The 23,061-nt window shown below is 36.4% G+C and overlaps 1 protein-coding gene across 14 annotated transcripts in view; it reads left to right on the forward strand.

Annotated features, from left to right (window-relative positions):
- The window catches only part of PHF20L1 (PHD finger protein 20 like 1), a 60,192-nt gene that overhangs the window by 24,224 nt on the left and 12,907 nt on the right, over positions 1 to 23,061 (forward strand). For 8 of the 14 annotated variants that reach the window (XM_086741288.1, XM_086741285.1, XM_086741284.1 and 5 more), the window contains 9 exons: positions 3,454 to 3,706; positions 5,703 to 5,900; positions 6,107 to 6,313; positions 12,618 to 12,836; positions 13,036 to 13,092; positions 14,375 to 14,479; positions 19,766 to 19,930; positions 20,301 to 20,482; positions 22,395 to 22,494. In XM_086741288.1, the coding sequence (XP_086597414.1) occupies positions 3,454 to 3,706; positions 5,703 to 5,900; positions 6,107 to 6,313; positions 12,618 to 12,836; positions 13,036 to 13,092; positions 14,375 to 14,479; positions 19,766 to 19,930; positions 20,301 to 20,482; positions 22,395 to 22,494 (1,486 nt within the window). The remainder of the gene's footprint in view (positions 1 to 3,453; positions 3,707 to 5,702; positions 5,901 to 6,106; positions 6,314 to 12,617; positions 12,837 to 13,035; positions 13,093 to 14,374; positions 14,480 to 19,765; positions 19,931 to 20,300; positions 20,483 to 22,394; positions 22,495 to 23,061) is intronic. The other 6 variants (XM_086741295.1, XM_086741294.1, XM_086741296.1 and 3 more) reach the window with 3 other exon arrangements.

The following is a 23,061-nucleotide window of genomic DNA, read 5'->3' on the forward strand; positions in this document are numbered from 1 at the left end:
AATTTGTGTTTGAAACAGGGTTCCTGACATCAAGTAGAACTTCTTTTAAAAGAAGTTTCTTTTATATTGTAAGAATTTGGTGTTGTAGGCTTGTATGTGTTTTATGAACTGCTCAATGAGCCATACATTTTGCAAGGGTGTGTATTTTAATAAATACAAAAAAGAAACTTTTAAATAATGTTAAGGGTCTGATTTTTAAACCTGCACATTTGCAGGATCTGAAGACTGCCATTTTATCTTTGGCTTATTCCATTGTGTTCAGGCATTGCTTGACTCAGAGTTGTGCATTATCTTGCATACTAAAAGGGCTGAATGCCTAAACATGGTAAAGCAAGCTAAGGATGAACAGTGGTCTTGATTCAGGACATCTTTGTTTTTCCAGTGATTTAAATCAGAGCCTTAATAGAGGTTTAATACAGCTTTTTTGTATTCATTTTCATTCTTCTTCAACAGCAGCATTTGAATAAAATAGCCTTGCTGCCCGCAATCCTTAAAAGAGCACTTCTGTTCTTAAGCCCCGGCACACTCTATGACCATTCCCTACCCCAAACTTTATTTGGTATTTTGGTTGTACTGGTTCTTTAGAGCTGATAAATAGTTGCATTGCTGTGGTTTTTCCATTGACACTGCATTGAATGCGAGTCCTGTCAATGGAACATGATTTTCTGTTTTTAATGCTGTCACTGTAACGGCTAACTGAGCCACTACGGTGTCAATGCATTGACCGATATTTTGCATAAAGGTTTACAATGTATTGACCTGACATTCCATTTCTCAAATTTTTGCATATTAAAGATGCTATGATTTTATTGCTACTGTGTGTGATATTTTCAATGTGCAAAAAACTGTGAAATGGCTTACGGCATGTTGTTTTTGGAAGAATCATTACAATGTAAATCTTACCATGCAGGATCCCATTACGGTGAATGGGACTTTGTGGTTTACATAGACTGTGTATGCAACAGTGTAAACTACAGTGCATATTTCCTAAAAACATTTTGTTATTTCTTCAACTTAGTAACTCGGCTGTTTCGCTTTTATTGATTAGATATTAAAAAAAGATGTCTCTGTCATTGTTTACATGCTAATGGTCTGAAAATCCTCATTTTTGGAAATACTAGTTAAGCTCTTTTAAAGAGGCATCTAAAATCCCAAATTGTCCTGTTCCTTCGCTTCTACCTAAAAGCAGAAACCTCACAAACATTTACATAATTAACTGTGGGGAGGAGAATTTTTGAGCTTAAAGCTTTTTTTTTTTTTTTTTTTTTTTTTTTTTTTACTAAGTTCCTGCTTAAATTCAAATTAAAATGGCCGAGTTATAAACCTCCCCAAAAGGTTTTCCAGTAGCAAAGCTGACATTCCTTAGAGGCTTTGTCTGCTACTGCTATAAAATTGAATGGGTGAAATACCTTGTAGGATTTTTTAATAATGTAATACAGAACACGGTAGAAGTATTCAGGCCAATAGCCGAAAACTGACTTTGTTGATGGAAGTTTATTTTATTTATATTTATATATTTTTAGTTTACAGTTGTCTTAAACCCAAAACCTCAGACAGTTAGTTGCAGATACAGTAGTTTATTTAACTGTATTAGGGTTATGTTTTATTTCCTTTTGACCAAGACCTGATTAGATGAATAACATTAATTCATTAAGGTTTTTAATGTTACTTTGTCCTGTTAAGAGGTTAAGCACCTTATCAAAATATTAATTTAATTTTTTTTAAACTTGTTTAAATAACTTTGTAATTTGAAAGTAATGGATGCTGTAGTAATGTCTTTCACATCTGTGAAGATGAACAATAAAATTGTTTATTTACAAGTTACGACTCTAATTAATTTCTGGTAATACTTCTCATAACAGCATAGGTATACTCTATAGTTTATGGAATATTTTATTTAAATGAATAAACTGCACTTAGTACATGTGTAATTGAGTTATTCAAGATAGAACTCATGTCTGCTGAATGGGATGTTTTGCACCGGATCCTTACGTGATACTTCCAGCAAGCTATTCATGTGCCCTTTTACAAACGTAGAATGTGCACTTGTGGTTTTTGTTTTACTCTTTTTTGTGGTTTTTTTTTCCGTTGGAATGTGGAAAGTTCCAGTGGAAAATAAAATTGCAATTTATAACAAAACCCAGTAATACCCTTAAATTATCAGAGATGTGGTGTTTTTAGTTTGAATAAAGTGGTGCACACGTTCTAGAAATATCTTTCTACTTTATTATGGTTTGATTAGATGCTACTGTTGTTGTGTGATGTAACTGGGAAAAGAGAGGGGACAAGTTTAAGAAATAATGTTCGGATATTGTATGCCATTATTGGGCAAGTTGCAACACATGCACAGTTTATTCAGTAAAGTAGGAAGAACTTCCTTCCAGTTAAAAATCTAAAATGCTAATGTCTGTCAATGCATGCTAATTGCCTAAAAATAATACTTCAGTATGTGTGTTAAGAAGGATGAAAATTAATGAAATTGGAAAGCTGCATTATATGTTGATTTTTTCTTTTTTCTTTTTATTTTTCTTCAGAAACTGTTTTAACTCTTTTATCTGCTCATTTTTCCCCAACAGTTAACAATCTATTTAACCCTGTGGTGCTAGAAGTTGTGATTTCTTCATGTGTTTGCACAAACATATAATGTGGTGAAATCCAGACTCCCAGCACTGAAAGGGGTTGTGTGAGAGTGTGTTCAGTATTTGGAAACTTTTTAATGTTTTCAAACATTCCTTAAAGGAGCATTATCAGCCTTTTCAGGTTCTTCTCTAAAAGTGAAATTCATGTTAAGCAAAGTTTTCCTGAGAAACTTGAATTTTTTTTTTTCTTTTTTTTTTTTTACTATGGTCAGGGAAATGACTATGAAGGGAAATTTTTTTTTTTTTTAAAACTGCAATCCTCTGAACATGGATTGCTTGCTCAGACCACTGTAAAAGCCTGTCAGAGTTCAAGGAGTGTCTGGACGATGCTCTTAGTTGTATAGTTCAGTTTTAGGTGGTCCTGCGAGGAGCAGGGGATTGGACTCTGTGGTCCTGATAGGTGCCTACCAACTTGAGATATTCTGTTGTTGTAGATTGGTGTGCGTATTCTAGCTTGTAACAAGTGTTCTCCAAGTTATACTTTGAGACAGCACTGACAGTCTTGGTCTACTGAAGATGAAAGAGACAGAAACTAAAAAGACTTTGGTGATCTTTTAAAATGAGAATAGAGAAAAGATGTTTCATTTTCAGGCTTTTTGCAGTGTTCTGAATACTGAAAATAATTGATAGTGCTCCTTTAAAAAAATATAATGTGATGCATTTTAAATTGTTCTCATTTGTACTGAAAATAATATTGCTTTAAAATGTGAATAGTTTTGAATACTAAAGTTGCTTTTAAAAAGATCAAAATAGAATACAAGAACTACAGCGAAGAAACTGAAATAAAAGTATCAATTTTTTATTATTTATTCAGGAGATTTCACCTAAACCACAAAGTCAGAAAAAAAATGAAGCTGATATTAGCAGTTCTGCCAACATTCAGAAACCTGCACTGTTATCCTCAACTTTGTCTTCAGGAAAGGCTCGCAGCAAGAAATGCAAACAAGAATCTGGAGATTCTTCTGGGTGTATAAAGCCCCCTAAATCACCACTTTCCCCAGAATTAATACAAGTCGAGGATTTGACGCTGGTCTCTCAGCTTCCTTCTTCTGTGATAAATAAAACTAGTGAGCACAGACATTTTAAAAAAAATACCGTAATTACTTATAAGAGATATACAGATTTTTTTTTTTTGTTGTAAATGGCTATTGCTTTTAAAAATGACTCTGCTTTAAATAAAAGGTCCAAATGGGAGAACTAGGGGTAGTTTAGTATTTTAAAAGTCAAGTCACATAATAAGGCATATGAAGTATTCTACCGGAAATAATACGTTCAAATAATCCATTTATTTGTAGAGTCATGGCTTTTAATGGTTGACTTTCCCTCCAGCTTAAATCTCCACTTTAATATTAACACTGATACAGGAAAAATGAAAACTCTCTTCTGAAGAGGCCTGATTCATTAAAAAGAAAAGACGTACGCCTTGGTTGTGGACCTTTCCTTCTCTGAGAAATTCCGCCTTCAGCAGGCTGCTGTGCTGTACCTGTTGGCTGTGGCATTCTTCACCTTATGTGATATTTCTTCTAAATATGATGTGAAAGAGAAGATGGGTTCAAGATCTGTGATGGGGAAAAGTAAAAAAAGTCATATTGCCTTGTCTCAGAATAATACCATAGGTGTTCAGGTTCTTAACATGTGTAACTGATTTGCAAAGTACTAGAATATTGGTTGTCAGAAAAACAGGGAAAGGTTTATGCTACTTCCTTGAATATGCTGTTTTTTGTGAATATTAAAATATTTCTATAATTTTTGATATTACACTGGGTTTTTAGTATTGCTTAGGGTCAGGATCTTTGTTGCCTGAAGAACATTAAATGATGAGGCCAACAGTTAACGTAAATGTGGGTTCCAGTAAGTCAAAAGCTACATTTTTGTTTAACTTTTAGAATAATGACTGAGGATGGAAGGCTATACCCACATCGTGTGTTCCCCTTAACCTTGGTTTGATATTTTCCCTTAGGAAATATCTGTGAGAAAAGATTAAAAGAAATGTAACTTTAAATGAATGGGGGAGGGAGGAGTGCAAATTCAGCCATCTTTATTTATTGACGACACAGTGGTATAAATTGTATTTTTGTCCCCACAAAATATTAGCAGTCATCCGTATTGTAATATGCCTTCACTCCCTACCCCTAAAATAATGGTAAGTCGTTTTCCTTGAGCATGTTTGTATTTTGGATTACGTTAGACTTTTCTGTAGCAGTATTAAAAAAAAATAGCTAATTTAAAAATAGGTTTCTTAATATAGTGCTGTCTTTTATTCTTTGACTTCCGAGTCTTTACCACCTCTAATGGAAATTTAATTTTGCTATGTCTTTATTTTTAAATCTGTACATCTTTGACTCTAAAAATTGCATAAGAAAAGGAGAGAACAGTGATTTACAGTGTAATAATGTCTTAAATATTTTTCTAAGGCAAAAAATAGTGAAGCTGGGTAAAATTAGAGAGGTGTAGGGGAGTGTGGGTTTTTTGGTTTTAATGAATCAGGCCTATATTAACCTATATCAATCCCTCCCCCTTTCTGTTTTAATTAAGTATGACGTTCTTGAGCCTTACTGTGCCGTGTTTTGGCAGTGTGCATTTGAAATATAGTTGGGGTATTGATATCAGGTTAGCAGAAGATGGAAGACAGGATATAAAATTAATCCCTGGTTTTGATTATTTAAGTTTTATGTTATCACTATCCATGACTTTTTAGATCTTTAACTGTGATCATTTGTTCTGTTTACTGTTAAATCCTACTGCCCCCTTCCATTATAAGTAGCGTACTCTCATGGGTTTTATGGGGGGGTTGCTCATTGTAAATACACTGTTTGCCTGAATCAACAGCCTTTATCAGTGGGGAAGTAGATACCCTAATAATGTATAATAAGCAAAAAGCAGAATCATGTCTTGAACAGAACTCTTTTTGCTCCTGGTAGTCACACTTGTTAATTACTTTTACCAGTTCTGCTGTGATTACCAGCTTTGCAAATAAGAGCTATTTAAAGCACTCCCCATCTTTAGATCTCAAATACTGCGGTAAGCTTATGGTATATCTCTCTGCTTCATGAACATTGAAAGATCTCTTTTTAGGTCCATCACAGCCAGTGAATTCCCCTAGATCCTACAAACATAGCCAACGGAGAAGAAGATCACAGCGTTTAGCCACTTGCTCCTTGCCTGATGATTCTGTAGAAAAAGTTTCTTCTCCCTCTTCAGTTACTGATGGAAAAGTGTTCTCCATCAGTGGTCAAAACCAACAGTCATCAAAATTGGAGGGTAATGTATCTTAATCTAATAAAGAACTGCCCAAGAGAAATTGAATCATAAAAATTAGACCTTTTGTGGTTTTCATCTAATGGGATATTTTGACTGATTGTAGCTAAAGCTGTATGCTGTTCCTATGTTACGTAACACTGCAATCCAAGCTGTTGTTTGTTGGACCTATGTATCTTTTTTAATATTACATTTTTTCTTTTATGTAGTACCTGATGTTGCTCATATATCACTTGAGAAGCGTGGACCATGTCTCCCTCTTGATTTAAGCCGTAGTTCGGAAGTTACAGCACCATTATCCACAGAATCCAGTTTCCATAATGAATATCCCAGTAAAGACAAGGAAGATATTCAGATGATTACATATCTTTCTTCCAAAGCAGTAACTGATGGAAGAGTAGCTACAACAGCGTCAGGTAAAGAGATTAAGTGTACAACCAGTTAGGTTTGTAGTTGTAGGGTTAAAACGTGTATGTATTTGGACAGAAAGAGGGGATTTTTTTTTTTCTTTTTTCTTTTTCTCCCCTTGCACACTTGCAAACCTGCCACTTTTCCTGGGGTCCATCTATCTGCATATTTTTCATCTTCCACTGGCTTTGAGCTGCACCAGCAATTTTTCTAACACACTTTAAGGAGGATCTGAGAGTGTACAATATAAAAAGCAATATTTATTTAAAAAATATATTGTTAGAACTTGTAAAAATAATTTATGAAGTTGTTTACTAACATAATATAGACTAACTCTGGATGTACTTATTTATCTTGTAGCTTCAGCTTTAAAAATTAGTAGCATTTTCAGAGTCATTCAGCATTCCTCTACCTTTGCTTCTGTTTGCAGTGGAATTTTTGTTATTTGCTTGGTACAAAATGTTACTTGCAAATATTTCTGAAAAATCCCCTAAAACTTACTTAGGCTTGGTTCACTCTCACACAGTTAGCATGGAGCACAATATTGGAGCTCTGTGCTGCCTCTCACTTTGTAACAGTTTACTGGCTACTGTGAATCTTGGATAGAGGCAATTAAGAGATTTGGGGAAGGGTTTACATAGTCGTTTGCAGATCCTAGAAGTGGCTTGTTTTCATCTAGTGTATGTTAGGTGTCCATATGCTTTTTTCATAAATAAGTCTCTCGTGGGTGAGTATCATATCATTTTTAATTGGCTTCCAAGAAAGGATTCTCTCACTAGCTTTTTTTTTTTTAATGAAAAAATTACGCAGTAAAGTAAGAGGAGGTAAAAAAACTTCCCTAGCACAGTACAATAATTTGATTTTTGTAAATGTGATCAATAATAATGGAGGACAACATGACCTTAAAGTATATAATTATGGCACTCTAACTTAGTCGTGTTTAGGGGAAGAAAAATAACAACTTTGCATTAAGCTGACAGTATAGCTGCAGTGCTCAATGGGTCAGTGAAGCATTTTGTTTAGTATGTATGACCCCTTCTTGGGTGTCTGCCCACATGTGCTGTCACGGAGAGCATAAGGTAATTGCTTCATGGAGTTGTAGCATAGCTATTAAACCTGATGTAGCCAAGGCTGGGTGGGATTCTTCGATCAATATTGCCTGGATAATTAATTTCTGGAGTGAAACCATGTGACAGTCTTGGTTTGCCTCTGATACACTGCATGGCAATAGAATCGCAAATTCCTGGGAAAATTGCTTTAAAAGTCCTTTTATCTTATGTCTTCTGCGACTGAGAGAAGTGCTTTCGGTGCTGTGATTTGCCTGCTCGTAGAACAAGATCATAAACTAACAGCTTCCAATTACCATCCCTTCATTGTGTATTAGAACTAATTTCAGTTACTAGGAATTAGACTTAAGGCTTTTCTGATATGTTTTCTGGATCATTTAATGTGTAGTTGGTAATGCTGACGGGTATTTATTTTGTTGCCTGCTTCCATCATGGGACAGAATCTGTGAGTAAGCTGGTTCTAAACCCAGCGTCCGTGAGTTCACTTTTACCTTGTATTTGCTGAGTTTGGTCTTGGCCACAGCTGAGTCTAATTAAAGAAATAATGTTTCATTTATAGCCACCAAATGTTTTTCACATGTCCACACACTTTGTGTCAGGGAAAACCATTGTCTGACAGAGTCCAGAATGGGAAGATGGAAGCACTTGCAACCTATGCTGGAGGATACAGTTTAGTGGAGCTTTTTTTTGGACCTCCATTATTTTAAGAGTTACAACCTGTCAAGGAACTAATTTACCCACTACGTTTCTGTCTTCTGGTTTTTTGTCTTCCAGACAGACCTGTATTTTGTTCCCAATTTTCAAGTATAACGGTTTTCCTCCATGCAATCAATAGAACTCTGTCTTGAGCTTTTCATACTGACTTTTTGACCAAATGTTATAAGTTTTCTGAAGTATGCAGCCCAGCATCCACTTGAGCGGTATAAGCTTTGTGGACTGAAAGACTAATCTAAGCAGTTTGATATCTTTAATTCAGAGATTTCATAGAAAGCTTTGGAGCTGACTGCCTCTGTCAATTGAAAAAAAAAAATTTTATGTTGTTGAAAATGATGCATTTTAATGATTTCTTTATTCAAAAGATACTAACTTGATGTTTTTCAGAGGGGAGGGATGAGGTGCACTGAAGTGCAGAAGTATAGATGCCAACTGATGGTATTAACACACAGATTTCAAAATCATTGCTCAGAATGAACAACTTATTCTCTCGTAAGGGGAACACAAAAGCACTGTGATCAATTCCCTCAGTCCACAGGCTACATGGTAGACACTGGTACACTGCCAGTTAATTACTGAACAAAAGTGCTGCTCAGCGTATTGTATGGGCCTAGTTGTGATCTCCTGATATTGTGCGCACATAACTAAGAATCCTTAGTTTCATTTGCCAAGCTGCTTAAAATGAAGATAACTGGCCATAGAATTTGAATTAACAGTCAGTCAAAACACATGCAAAATGCTGTAGTTCTCCAGTTCTGACTACATGAAGTTGAGATCTTTCTGTAGTTGTAATTTTCTTTAAATTTGTGGTCATTTTTCTTGATTTCTTGACCTAACACAAATGGTGTAGAGTTTAACGGTTATGTATTGAGCAAACCTAATTTCAGAAAACAATGTTTTTAAAATTTCAGTAAAAGGAAAATTTTATTACATTTACTAATATAATGATATGATATTTATAATGTTGATATAACAATATTATCATTAGCTGTTATTTCCTGTTCTAGCTCAGTCTAGACTGTTTTGCTATGAGGGTAACATGAGGTTAACTACATGGGCGAAATTTGCACTTACACTAAAAGAAAAAAATGTAGTATACTTTCACATAATTTTATTGATAACAGGTTACTGCAGCAGGAACAAGAAAGGGTGAATGTACGAGATTTTCAGAAAATGAGATCAGTCACTTTTTAATAAACTTTTGACAGTGTTATTGACTACCTTGCTTTTAAGAGGTATCTAGACTCTAGTGAACTAAAGCACTTGTTACTTTGGAGCTGTCTTACACCAAACATCTATTGACAGTTGGGTTTACTCCCTCATTTGAACGTTTGTCATTTTAATCTCTGCCCTGAAGTTCTCAGCTGATTCTTGGGCTAGTTAGCTGAAGGCAAGGAAGAACCTTTCATGTCCTCAGCCTTCCTAAAGAGATCGCTTTGTGCAGGATCTGGTATTAATCTGTAACATATATTTAAAGTGCATTTACATGTAAAATTAATCTGATGCACTGGGAATTCAAAACACAAAATTAGTTATGATAGAACCATGAATTATGCTCATCATTTTATGATTTAATTTGTATATTAATGTAGATGATGATATTTCAGTTGTTAGCAAAGCTGAAACATCAAAAGCTATGGAATAGAATATCATGCAACAAAATAGGGAGCTTCATGTTAGTACAATTCATTTTAATTTGCTGAGCTGAAATAAGCAGTACCACTAAAAGCCCGTCTGTGCTGCTGCGCGTGTTCATCGTGTTCTGTGCCTGTGCTTGAGAGAGGGGAGCTTGTGTCACTTCACTGTGCCAGACCAGGAGAGGTGACATTGGAAATGTGCCGTAAAGCAGACTGAAAATTGCTGTGGTTTGCATTTGGTTTTAATCTGAAATCAATCTTTTAGTGATAAAATTGATGCTAGAACAATGACATAATCAGTAGCTCATCAAGTCTAATCTCTAAGCATCTTTCTCTGCTGAATGTTAATTGCAGACCTCCCACGCTTCACTGTGTGGGAGGTGGCTGATGACTCCTCAACAGCAATAAAATTGCAATTAAAAGTAACAGTTAAAAATATATATGGTAATATTTCCATAAAGGAAATTTTTAATAAGCTAATATTTTTCTTGTGGTATTTGTTACTTGCCCTTCAGACTGTGATTGTCTACTTTGTAAATTTTGTGGTTACTTGTAAGACATAGTGATTGCACAGTTGAAAATTAGACTTTGCAAGCCTTAACACTTTGTTTAGGATTTGAGAATTTAGGATTCTCAATCTAGGATGATTTCTGACTAATAAAAGTGAAAGCCAGGAATAACATTGCCATGTATGCAGGCATAATACTAATTTCTCTTTTCAGGTTACTATAGAAAGGCATCTGCCCATCATAAATGTTCCCTCAAACAGTTATTTAGTTATTTAGCTGAATATTTAGTGATACGTCCTTATGTTGAAAATTGAGATACTAAGGTTTGTTGTGTTGTGGCTATCAATATTGGAGCACATTTGAATGTCTGAAGTCAGGATTTCTTCTGAATAATGAAGTTTAAATAGTAATTCATTGAATATTGAGACTAAATTTCTTCTGAGTATTCTCACATCTTTTCATCAAAATGGCAGTGACCTAACCAAATTATGTACATTTGGGTGATCCTTTTGAGCTCTTTCTACAAATAAGACAAGATGTTGATAGCAAGATGATGTGGAGAAGTGTCACTTTTTTCTTTTACTGAAGTGCTAAAATATACTCCTCTCTACAGATGGCAAAGCAGTTCAGTCCCGTTAGAGACAAATGTTAATTAGGAAGCCCAAGAAAGGAATAATTTGATAGTGCTTTGTGTTGATGATAAAAGCAAGCTAAGTCCACTTGAAATACAGGCAAAGGCAAGAGCTCAAATAATAGACTGATCTTGAAAGGATTATGGTCTTAGATGAGATGGTTGATTTGTGGTAGCGGAAAGGCTGAGGTGGCCTCAGCCGTGGTCATGCAGCTCGTGTCTTGTGTTAGAAGCCAGCACGCAGAACTGAGCAGCTGCTTCTTGCTGCTGGATAGATGGCATGGTATGGTGATGTCTTGCATCTTGCAGCTGGAAACATCTGGCATTTAAAAGTGCTGTGTGGTATGGTAGGGGATGCACTACTTGCTATTGTTCTTGCTGCCCCCGTGGCTTTTCACTCATCATTTTGACTGTTTTCCTGAGAAGGCTGCCTAGGAGCTGGAGTAACTTTCATGTAGTGCGTATGTTGTATCGTAGTAGAATTGGGTTGATCTATCCAAGCCTGGAAGGCTGCCTTACAGAGTCAACCCTGGGACGTTCTTGCCTTTTCTCCAAAATCCTTTTATGACTGATGAATCTACTAAATTATCTGAACACTGCTTGTTGAAATGCTTTTTATTGTTTTATTACTGAATAATTAAAAAAAAAAAAAAGAGGAGAAGCTCAAAGGACTCCTTTGAAGATCAGCTTCATATTTGGTCTTGTTTAGTATCTCGAACACTAGCAGGTATTTTTCAGAACCTTTTTTTTTTTTTTGGTTCAACACTTACCCAGTAAGAGTTTTTTACATGCTAATACTTTTGTTGGGCTCATATGTTGAGAGACACTGAAGGTAACTGGTGCCTCCAAGTGTTTACAGCTGGCACTGAAAAACTTGAACCCCTTATGGCTTTTCAGAGCTACATTTTTGTACAGTATGTCCTTGTCGTGGTCCTGAAATGGCCTCAATGGTCTGATGAAGATTAGGCTTTTGTAATTACATTTAAATGAAACTTAAAGCTCTCTTAATATTGATGAACACAATAATAGAGAGTTTTGAATAACCTCAGCAATGTTATTTATTACATTGTCCTGTTGATTATAAATAGTAACAATGAAAATTAATATAGTTTTGTTTTACCATGTTATTTCCTAATTTTCATCTGATAAAGATGAAAAAACACCTAAATATTTCCCTGAATAAACTTTTCTGAGTAGTTGAAGATAAGAATTGTCAGTATATTGAATTCTGACAGATTATCACAATATTTTGCATGTAATTCAAATGTGAATTAAATATACAAATGAAAGACAGTGAATGATTTAAATATTATTAAAATAAATGAAAAATGCAATAAGCAGAAGTGTGAATTTTATACTTAGCACTAAAAATGTTGTACCAGAGCTTAGTTTCTCTGTTCATATAATGGAACATAAACAATATTGACAGTGTCAGCACCTTTAATCTGTACTGTTGATGTGGATTTCTATTACAGTGAAATAAAAAGGAAACAAAAAGGCTTAGAAGTAGCAGGAAAAGTACACTTCAAACAGTACAAGTAGTTTAAAAGTGAGTGCAAATTCAGAAACAAAGAAACTTTGTGGCATGTATTATCTTGTATGTAAGACTAAGTGCTAGGCATTCATAGGCAGTAATTATATGTTGAGTGTGATGATATTATTACCAATATTTGACATTTCAGTGATCTGACCCAGCCAGTGATCTGGCTGCAATCCTTATGGAATGCCTAGTAAATGTGTCTTCTTGTTTTCAGCACCCTCGTCCCATGTACATGCCTTGCATCTGGAAATGCCTTTAACCAATAGTCTAAAGTTACCCAAAGGGAATAGTAAAAAAAAGAGGTCTTCCACATCAGTGAGCTCTGAAGGGACAGAGATACAGTGCTCTGTGCCCGTAAAGGAGAAATGTTTTGAGAGTCTGAAGGAGAAAATATTAAAGAACGTGATTGAGAAGGACAAGCATTCAGAAGTTGGTAAACTACAATACTTTTTGTTTCCAGTGCTTTAGACAATAAAAATAATTGTAAAGTGACATTAAAAATAATTTTATTGTTTGTATATTTCTTCTTATTATGTACCATTAGGACTTGTTATGGTCCAATGACTTTTACAAGAAAGTGGGTAATTGGCCAGACATTGCACTTATGTCATATATTCTTTTCCAATTTACAGGTGCAATGAGAATGGACAGAAAAGGAAAACTGGAAGAGAAAAGTTCTTCAACGTATGGTATGTAAGAGCAATAATATTTTTAGGAAAAATGCTCTAACACTTGATGTCTCTGCAGAGCAAGTGTAGAAGTGCAAAACGTTTCCTAGACCCAGCTGCACTTCTTTTGTTTGTTTAGGTCTTAAAGCCAGTTTTAATACAGATGACAAGTTTATAGTACAATAATAATTTCATAAGAGAAAATGAAAGCAGCTATAGCAAGGATTTGGAAGGATTCAAACGTACCTATGAGAGGCCTGAAAAAAGAAAGCCTTTTTTTCAGTTGAATTAGTGATACTGTTTTTATTTTCTTGGACTGACTGGTTTGAGGGGGGAGGAGAAAACACTTAAGTGTTACTAGCAAAACACTTGGCAGTTTCTGAAAGAAAATACAAATTAAGAGGGCTTTGGTTTTATCCTGTGTTTATTAAAAAAAAAATATTAGCGATAGGAATTTCTAATTGATTCTGCCTTGTTTTTCCAGGAGGTAGAATTTCTGTTTCTGTATTCTCCCATAAGATAGTGACTCCAATTTGTGTGCAGGAAACAATCCTTAAATACTGACTTTAAGCATTTATTTTCTCTAACAAGTCAATTTCCTAATTATTTGTCTCATTGCTGATTGTTACTCCGTAATCATTTTCTAAGCAATGTTGTGGGATGTATTTTGTCTAGGGGGAATTAACAAGATAAATAGAATTGTTCTGAGACAAAGTACTTGTCCTCATGCGTATACTAACAGTGCTTAGAAGTGAACTGCAGTGTAAAAAAATGTATCATAGATTTTAGTCAGAATCAATTTTCTATGAGGGTGTTGTTGTGTTGTAGAAAGTGCTGACAGCATCAGCAGTCTTGTGATACTGAAATTTCTTTCGGATTACTTTCTGCAGGCCTGGTATATGTTTTTATGACAATGTTATCTTTTCAGTTGTGAATTTTGCACTTTTGAAAGCTTTTTCTCTTGCTCAAACCTTTTTATTATAAGGTGTAAGTAAAGTAGATGTTAAAAGTTACTTAAGTAATGTCACTTATTTTGTGTGCTTTGCTATTTCTTATTCTACTATGATATCTCATTTGGAGATACTAAAATGATAAAATGTTACTTGCTGAGAGAGATGGCTTTGAACATTCTACCAGCAAATAACAAGGACATGCCCGGGATATCGAGTAAATTAACTGAATCATTTTGATCTGACTAGGCAACTGGAATACTTGATTTTGTACATCATGTTTAGGTTAAGCCAAATGAAGCAAGTAATTGGGAATGGTACCGCTATTTTAAAATGTTTAATTTTTATTTCAGGTAAAAAGAAAGAAAAGGAAAAGGAGAAAAAAGAAAAAAAGGAGAAAGATCATAAATCAAAACAGAAAAAGAAGAAGAAAAAAAAGAAGAAATCTAAACAACATGGTAAGTTTAAGTTTCTTTTTTTCTTTTTTTCACATAACCAAACCCACTCAGTGTAGTTGTGGCATTAGATATTAAAACTTTTTTCTAAACACTACAAACGTCAAATTTTAGAAATTTCAAAGAATAGGTTTTGTTGAATGTTGAAAAGACACTTGGGTCTGTGACCTCATTTTTGTATTTATAGCCTGTCGCTATGCAAGAGACATAGATAATGCGTGGATGTTTTGTCTTCCTTCAAAAGACATGCTCACTCTTCTCATACCTTCAAATTCTTAATTGGAAGCTCTGTATACACATCCTACTTATTTTGCTCAGACATTAAAATTATTCTACTGTCTAGTCTGTTGCTAAATTTCAGTGGTTTACTGTATAAAATGCAGCCCCTGTTAATCCTTAACAGTTGAGGTTGGCATCTGTGTTGTAACAACCGTCTCTTGTTTTGACAAGTGGTCATTCCATTTCTCTTTGTCTCACTTCCCTATTCATATTCTTTGATCATATCACTCAGCTTTTTTTTTTCTCTGTTATTTCTGTTCCCTAGAGGGACAAAAATATTTTGTTTTTTAGATATGAGGCTTTAGGTAGCTTGTGTTTTTTTTTTTTTGTTTTTTTTTTTTAACAAAACAATAACCCTTTCAAACCCCTTAGTTCTTTTTTTCTCTATATTTGAGAAGTGCTCCTATAAGAGTGTGGCTTAATGTTTTAGCACCATCCATTCTGTAACTCTCCCTGGCATGATTTCTGTGGAGAAACTGGATGATCCTTGGATTTTCTTTTTTTGATATAAAGATAACTATCCTGCTGAGCAGTACATTTTTACTGTTTCTTTTTTATTTCTTCCCCTTTTCCACTTCCTTTGGTTTTTTTAATCTGCCATAAAATCACATTACATGTTCCTTGCTTTCCCTTTTTTTTGCATCCAGTGCAGTCTTAGTTGCAGCATTATGGCAATAAAAATAACAGCATGGGCAAATGCAGACTCATTCTGTCTTTTCTTCTTGTCAAAGACTGAACTTTATTTTTTGCGTATGATGCCTACTTACTTCAAAAAGTGTTTCAGGACTTAAAATAATACCACTTATTTTTTATCTTACTGCTGATTTTTTTAAGAACATCTTCACATATTCAATAATCTAAAAATGAGAACATAGACTCTCCTTTCTATGCTGTCGTAGTTCAGCCCCGATTGGGACCAGACTACGCAGTCTCTCTCTCACTCCCCCCACCCTCCAAGAGAATAGGGGGAGATGATATAAGAAAAACGGCTCAAGGTTTGAGATAAGGACAGGGAGAAAATCCTTAAAGTTACTGTCACGGGCAAAACAGATTCGACTTGGGGAAAACTATTTATTTCTAAAACTAGCAGGAGAATGAGACAGGGAACAGGATAACCTCCCCCCACCCCTCCCTCTTCCCGGGCTTAACATTATCTCTACTACCTTCCCCTCCCGAGCGGCACAGGGGGGAAGAGCAAATGGGGGTCGCGGTCAGTTCATCATGCGATGTTTTACCCCGCTGCTTCATGGTCGGGGGAAGAACTCCTCGCATTCCTCCTCTGCTCCAGCGTGGGGTCCCTCCCACGGGCCACAGTCCTTCATGAAACTGCTCTGGCGTGGGTCATCTCTTCCACAGGGTGCAGTCCCTCCAGAATGGCTGTCCCAGTGGGCCCTCCACAGGCCACAGCCTCCTTCAGGCATCCACCTCCCCAGGTGTGGGGTCCTCCACGGGCTGCAGGTGAATCTCTGCCCCTCCATGGACCTCCATGGGCTGCAGGGGGACAACCTGCTCCACCATGGGCTGCACTACGGGCTGCAGGGGAATCTTGGCCAGGAGCCACATTACTCCTCCCCCTCCTTCTTCACTGACCTTGGCGTCTGCAGCCGTTCCTCACAACAGGCTGGCAGACGCCTCTCAGGATCCTTTTTACATCGTATTCACTTCTCATCTCCTCTCCACTTCTTGCAGCCAGGCTGGGCCGAGTTGGGCCCAGTTAGCTGCCCAGCGGGAGGCCAGAGGGTGAGGCCTGCAAGGCCCACAAGGCTCGCGCCTCCTCCTCTCTGCCCCCACTCAGCTGTTTCACATCTTCTCCTTTATTTTTTTTTTTCCTATTTTCCCCTTCTTAAATACATTATTGCAGAGGTGTTCTCACGGGACATTCTGCTACCAATCGGCTCGGCCTTGGCCAGTAGCGGGTCCGCCCTAGGCCCGGCCGAGTCCACTGAACAAAGGGGAGCGACTTCTAGCAATTTCCTACAGAAGCTACCACCTTAGGCCCCCCTTTACTAAACAAAACCAGAACATATGCCTATCAGATGGATTTTACTTTCATGTACCTTGAGTTTACTACATATCAGTTGTAGTAACTTTGATTAAAATTTGTTCAAGTATGAGAAAGTGAAAATTAAAAATCTATCGAACGAAGAATTTTCTACAAATTTTTCCTCAAGAGCATGTGGAAAAACCATAGACATTAAACGGAGCTTCTGACCACTTTTAAATACGCCTTGTGGTTCTCTGGAGTGATTGTGTGTTTGTCTGTCCAAAACTTGTGCTATAACATGAAAATGTTTCCAAGTAATACAGCGCTTGAATGTGAAATGCAGTAATCTAGGTTTCATGTACTTCACCATCTTTACATTGGAGTAATATAATTTTAAACTATGATCTTCAGTTGCTTATTTTACCTAAAAATTACTGGATGTTTTTTACTTGCACTGGGAAGGCATCTAAGAATTTGCAAGAAGATACTGGTAAATGCTAGGTATGCAAGAGCCAAATAAAAGATCCTAAGGAGTCCTGGCCACTTCATCTATGATTATTAAAATATGGCAGAATGAGTTAATATTCTCCATGGGTCTCATTTTTAGGAAGATGTTCAAAACTAATGTGCCATCACCTTGTGTACGGCAATATCCACAGCAGCACTCTCAATACAGTTTGATAAGAGTAAGAAAAATGTTTTATAGCTTCTGTCCTCTGAGTGTATGACAACGGGTTGGTGTAAAAGTGTTTGACAAAAGATCTTTTGAGCAGAACTGTTTTAATAGGCAACAAGTTAAACTACAGATTTGAAATATGTTCAAAACTACAAAGGTATACTTTGTAATGGGGAAACGCTTACGTGGTAGTTCTCTGAGCCTTCTGTTTCATGTATTTCCAAAGAAAAAGCTAAATAGAGTAGTTATCTGTCATCTTTGATGTTGAATCCTGGAATTTAGATGAATCATCAGAAAAGGCAGATGTACTGCACAATTTAGAAGGTTTGGGAGGTTGGTCGGACTGGTGGTTCTCATCTGAGCATGTGATGCTTTGTGAAGCACTGTGCTTGAGATCAGAGTCCAAGGCTTCGCACTGCCTGGAGTGCACTTGGCTCTCTGGTTCCATACAGCTCCGACATGCAATGGGTGCTGCAAACCCTCTTTACTCAAATTGATTCAAATAGAGTACATCTTGCAAATTAATGCCAGAGCCATGTTCTTGTGCCCAGTATTGTTCTGTGGTTTTATCTTGTTGAGGTTGTAAGGTGGCTTGTTGTGGTGTGGGTTTTTTTGTTGTTGTTTTTTCTTTTTATTCCTTTGGTCTTTTTGACAAGTAGTCTTGAAACTTAGAAGCTTGGCAGAGGTACCATGATTAGGTTCCAACTTCTAGGGGGCTAAATCTAATGCTTGTAAATATTAGGAGAAAACTATATACCTTCCAATGCACCAACAAATAGAAATCTTAAATCCAGATGCAGAAAGCAGTGTAAGTGAAACTTGAGCGTTTTATTTTTTTGCAAATTCATCTTGTGAAAATTTGTTTATAGAAATCCAGAGGTATTCTGCCTGGATTTTTTTTATTTATTTTTTTTTTTAATTTTTTTTTACTGGGGAAAAATGAAGAATGCTTTGGCAAATTCTGACTCTGAAAAAGTACATTGAAAAATGATCTGTGAAAAGAAGCAGTTTTCTCTTTCTGCGGGACTAGCCCACTCTTCTTTCAGGGCATGGGCAGAAATGAAAGGGTGTGAGGCGTGCTCCCTTCCTTTGGAATCAAACTGAAGCACCTTGGGGAAGAAGAGGGAGTGGGCACATTGTGTGCTCCAGATAAGTTTTGTGCAAGGCTTTAAGAAAACTCAACAAAAAAAAAAAAAAAAAAAAGAAACTTTTTTTTTGCTCTGAATATATGCATAATTGACCATTCATGTCAAATCCGTATGACACAGAAGGTAGGTCATTTCTGTTATTTATATTGTTCTGTTACCGTGAGGTTGATAGCAATACAACACGAAGTAGTCAACTCAACTACAAATTGAGTTGACTCCCCTGCAGTGAATATACTTAGGACATGTGTAGATAGTATGTTTTTGACAGAAAGAGAAAGTAAATGCGAACAGTGGCTTTATGGAAGGTATTTAAGAGAGAAGCATATTGTGGAACCCATTGCAGGAAAACTGTAGATAAAAGTGGTAGCAGGAATGCTTCCTACAGAAGGACGAAAGTTTAAAAGTCTGTTTATTCACTTATATTCAAAGTTATAAGAGAAATAAATGGATAGCTACTTTTAATTACCATTTGACCAGCGTAAGAAAGACATTTACCTACTCCAGCAGGTCCAGAGGGCAGTGAAGATGATCGGGGGCTGGGGCACCTCCCCTATGAGGACAGGCTGAGAGGTTGTTTAGCCTGGAGAAGACTCTGGGAAGACTTTATAGCGGCCTTCCAGTACTTAAAGAGGGCCTATGGGAAGGATGGGGACAGACTCTATCATGGTGTTTAGTGATAGGATGATGGGTAATGACTTTAAACTGAAAGAGGGAAGATGTAGATTAGATATTAGGAAGAAATTCTTTACTGTGAGGATAGTGTGGCACTGGAACAGGTTGCCCAGAGAAGTTGTGGATGCCTCATCCCTGGAAGTGTTCAAAGCCAGGTTGGATGGGGCTTTGAGCGACCTGGTCTGGTGGAAGGTGTCCTTGCCCATGGCAGTGGGGTTGGAACTAGGTGATCTTTAAGGTCCCTTCCAACCCAAAGCATTCTATGATAATGTTCTAGGAGAAGTTGTTCCTCTGTGCATTCAGAGATGGGGAGTGGGGAGTTAAATGGGTAATTTCTTACTGGAATTTTTTTTTATAAAAGATGTTTTGAAGAGCTTTTACCATTTAATATTTACAGTTTCATCATCCTAATACCTCAATGTCGGTATTCTTTACTTCTGAACATAATGTTGCAGTATAGTGTTTTTTGCATGTGCCATAAACTTTTCTTTACTTTTATAACAGTGACTTCTTTTCTTTTACCTTTTCAGATTATTCAGATTATGAAGATAGTTCTGTTGAATTCTTGGACAGGTGCTCCTCTCCATTAACACGGTCCTCGGGGAGCTCTCTGACTTTGCGCAGCATGTTTTCTGAGAAGAATACATCATACCAGTATCCAAGAGCTATCTTGTCTGTTGATCTTAGTGGAGAAAGTAGGTTGGCTGAACAACAACTTTCAGTTTTTAGATTTAAGAAAGAGAATTTTAAAGGAAATAATTCGGTTTGTGTTTGGGATTGTAGCTATAAATATGGTGACTGATTTATACTTCATCTGTTTGAATCAAAATGCTTACACTCCTCAAGCTGTTCTGCGTTGGTTAAGTGTTGCTACTCTGCTTCTGAGGAGATCCCATTAAAGGCAGTTCGCAGAATCCGTCAAGAGGTCTAATACACTAGCAGTGTATCTGAGAGCGATTTTTTTCTATATGCGAGTTAAGATTTTTTAACTGCCAAAGTCTCCTGTATTTCTATAAAGTGTTGCATCTCTGCATGGACAATTTCACATGTATTTATTTTTACCAGACCTTTCAGATGTGGAGTTCTTGGATGATTCTTCTACAGAGAGTTTATTACTTAGTGGTGATGAATACAATCAGGACTTTGATTCAACTAACTTTGAAGAGTCTCAGGATGAAGATGATGCTATCAATGAAATTGTTAGATGCATTTGTGAACTGGATGAAGAAAATGGCTTTATGATTCAGGTAGAGAAATTTGGAGGGGGGATATATTTTTCCATGTGAATTTCTTCCTTGTGAAGGTGCCCTTTTGATATATTGGAGACCGAAATTATGTAGAGAGCTCTAAATATTGAAGTGAACAATAATGAAATATTTCTATGTTCTGCACTTGGCCTGATTCTCTTCAGCATGTACAGAACTGTTACTCTAGGATAGAGTGTCTTGAACAAATTGATATGTAGAACAGGTTTGTAAGGAAAGGTAACCTTTTTCTTTATAGCCAGTTGGTAAATTTAGAATAAAGTGTCCTTTCCTGCACACGAATCATCGCTTTTATCCACAGACCATCCTGATTTTACCAGCCCTTCTGGTTTAGCTCTTGTGCTTTGCAGTGCCAATTGTAGAAACCACTCTGCTCACCATAAATGTACCTCAGCTGTATCCAAGGGCTCTGCTATACAGATGTTAATGCTGTCAGTAACTGTGATGTGCGTGCTTCCTCTTTAGAGTAGCACTTCTCGAACTAGGAATCACGAGCTGGTGTTAGACGCTGATAAAAATTTAAATATTTCTTGGTGTAGAAAAAGGGGAGTACACAGTGTCTGCATAGCATTCAGGTGCTGATAGATTGCAACTGCTGCTGCTTATTTATTGGTACCCCAATGAGGGGAGCATTTCCCATCTAATAATGAATAATTTAAAGTCTTTGTCTCAAGGAATTCATAATATAGTGATTAGATCAGATGCAAGCAACAGTGAGGAAGAACTTAGTTGTCAGTAACTTTAAAAAAGCTGTGAGCTTCCTGTGGTTTTTTCCCCCACTCAAAAAACAGGTTTGTATTCAACTGTTAATGTTGTACAGTTTCTGTTGAAAATCTGGAGCCTTTCTAGTTGAGATTTGAAGAAAGCAAATATGACTGTCCTGTGTTAGTGGACTTAAAGTCTTTTGGAAATGGCAGAAAGACCTGAAATTGAAGGACACACAGACTGTCCCTGGGAACACACTGAAATGCAGTGGTGCGTTGGATAAACAAAGCAGGAGTTCAGCTATGGTAATAACGTGGAAAAATGGACTGGTATAGAAATTTTTGGAGAGAAGAGAGGAAATTGTAGCCATAGTGCTATGACAAAGGAAGGGTGACTTCAGCATTTTGAACGGGCTGATGCTCAAAAGCATGTCAAAGCAAAGAGAGACTTTCAATAGTAAACCAGCAGATATTTAGAACACAGGCAAACACTGAGTTGAGAAAGGGAAATGTATTTTTAAGTGGTAGTTTCCTGCCCATTTCTGAAGTCCAGTGACAGCCTGATTTTTCCTCTTCATGGCTTGTCTCACTGAGAGCAACCAGTTTGCTGTTTCTAGGCCCTCATGTTTTACCTCTTCTATTTTGCTCTCCTATTCTCGTTTCTCCTCTTTCATTTTCTCTTCATTTTCTTTTTCTTTTAGATTTTCCATTGGTGCGATATTAAAAACACATCTTTCTAGCGCACTGGAGAGATGCTTTGTAAATATAAATAATTAAACTGAAGAGTTTTCTACTTTTCACTGTTATGCTGTAATGTATTACATTATCTTTCTACTTTACTGTAATATTATACTCCTGTCTTATGTTTCACTACTAAATATTTAGGTGCTAAAATACTGAATGTTGTAATAAAATATTATTAAATATCACATCTTTCAATTTTTTATTTTTTATTTTTTTTCCAGTCTGGAATTTGTGGTTGAGGTAACTTTCAGAACTAGAGCTCTTTTTTAGCTTGATGGCTGTGCCTACCCAAACACAAATTGCCCAACTAAAATAATCTTACTCAAACCAGCTGTTTAAGTTAAACTGCTGTTCTCTGCATTTTGATGATGCAAGAAATAGCTTCTTATTTTTGAATCTACTTATCTCAGTTTTAGTTTCTGCTTTTGTTTTTTTTCTGATGTCAGTGTGAAGAGTGCTTGTGTTGGCAGCACAGTGTGTGCATGGGACTGTTAGAAGACAGCATTCCAGAGCAGTACATCTGTTACATCTGCAGAGATCCACCAGGTACGGGTAAACCACCTTTATCTGCAGCTGTGTGCTTGGGATTTTTAAGCAGAGGTGTTCTACATTGCTTAAATTGTTAAAGCTTTGTCAGCTTTCTGTTATCTGTTAGACTTCTTTGGAGCAACTGCTTGTAAGTTTGGCTCTGAGCAGAAACTTACTTTGCTTTTAGTAACATCTTGTTCAGCTATGCTCAATCTTATTCCTGATCTTATTCATTGCTCTAGTTGTTGAAACTAACTTCCCCCTAACCTAGGCACTTTTCATGGCATTGTAATCGCAGAAGTCTTTCTAGACAAATCATTCTTGTTCAGTGATGTGTTTTGCTTATACTTGGAATCATATCTGTTCATTTAAATGCTTTTTTTTAGAGAAAAAGGGCTCATTAGCACAGTATGCTCAAATATGCTGAGAGTGTCATTTCATATTAATTGCAATTTTGTAATGTTTGCATTTGTCCAGAATTGTGTCAGTAAAGATGTGGAACTGAATGTATAAAATACGAAAAAATCTAGCCCTTTTTATGGTAAACAATAGTGCACAAACAGCACATCTTGAACTTAAGATTGT

The sequence above is a fragment of the Chlamydotis macqueenii genome, chromosome 2, assembly GCF_036417535.1.
Source record: "Chlamydotis macqueenii isolate bChlMac1 chromosome 2, bChlMac1.mat, whole genome shotgun sequence".
Classification (NCBI taxonomy): domain Eukaryota; kingdom Metazoa; phylum Chordata; class Aves; order Otidiformes; family Otididae; genus Chlamydotis; species Chlamydotis macqueenii.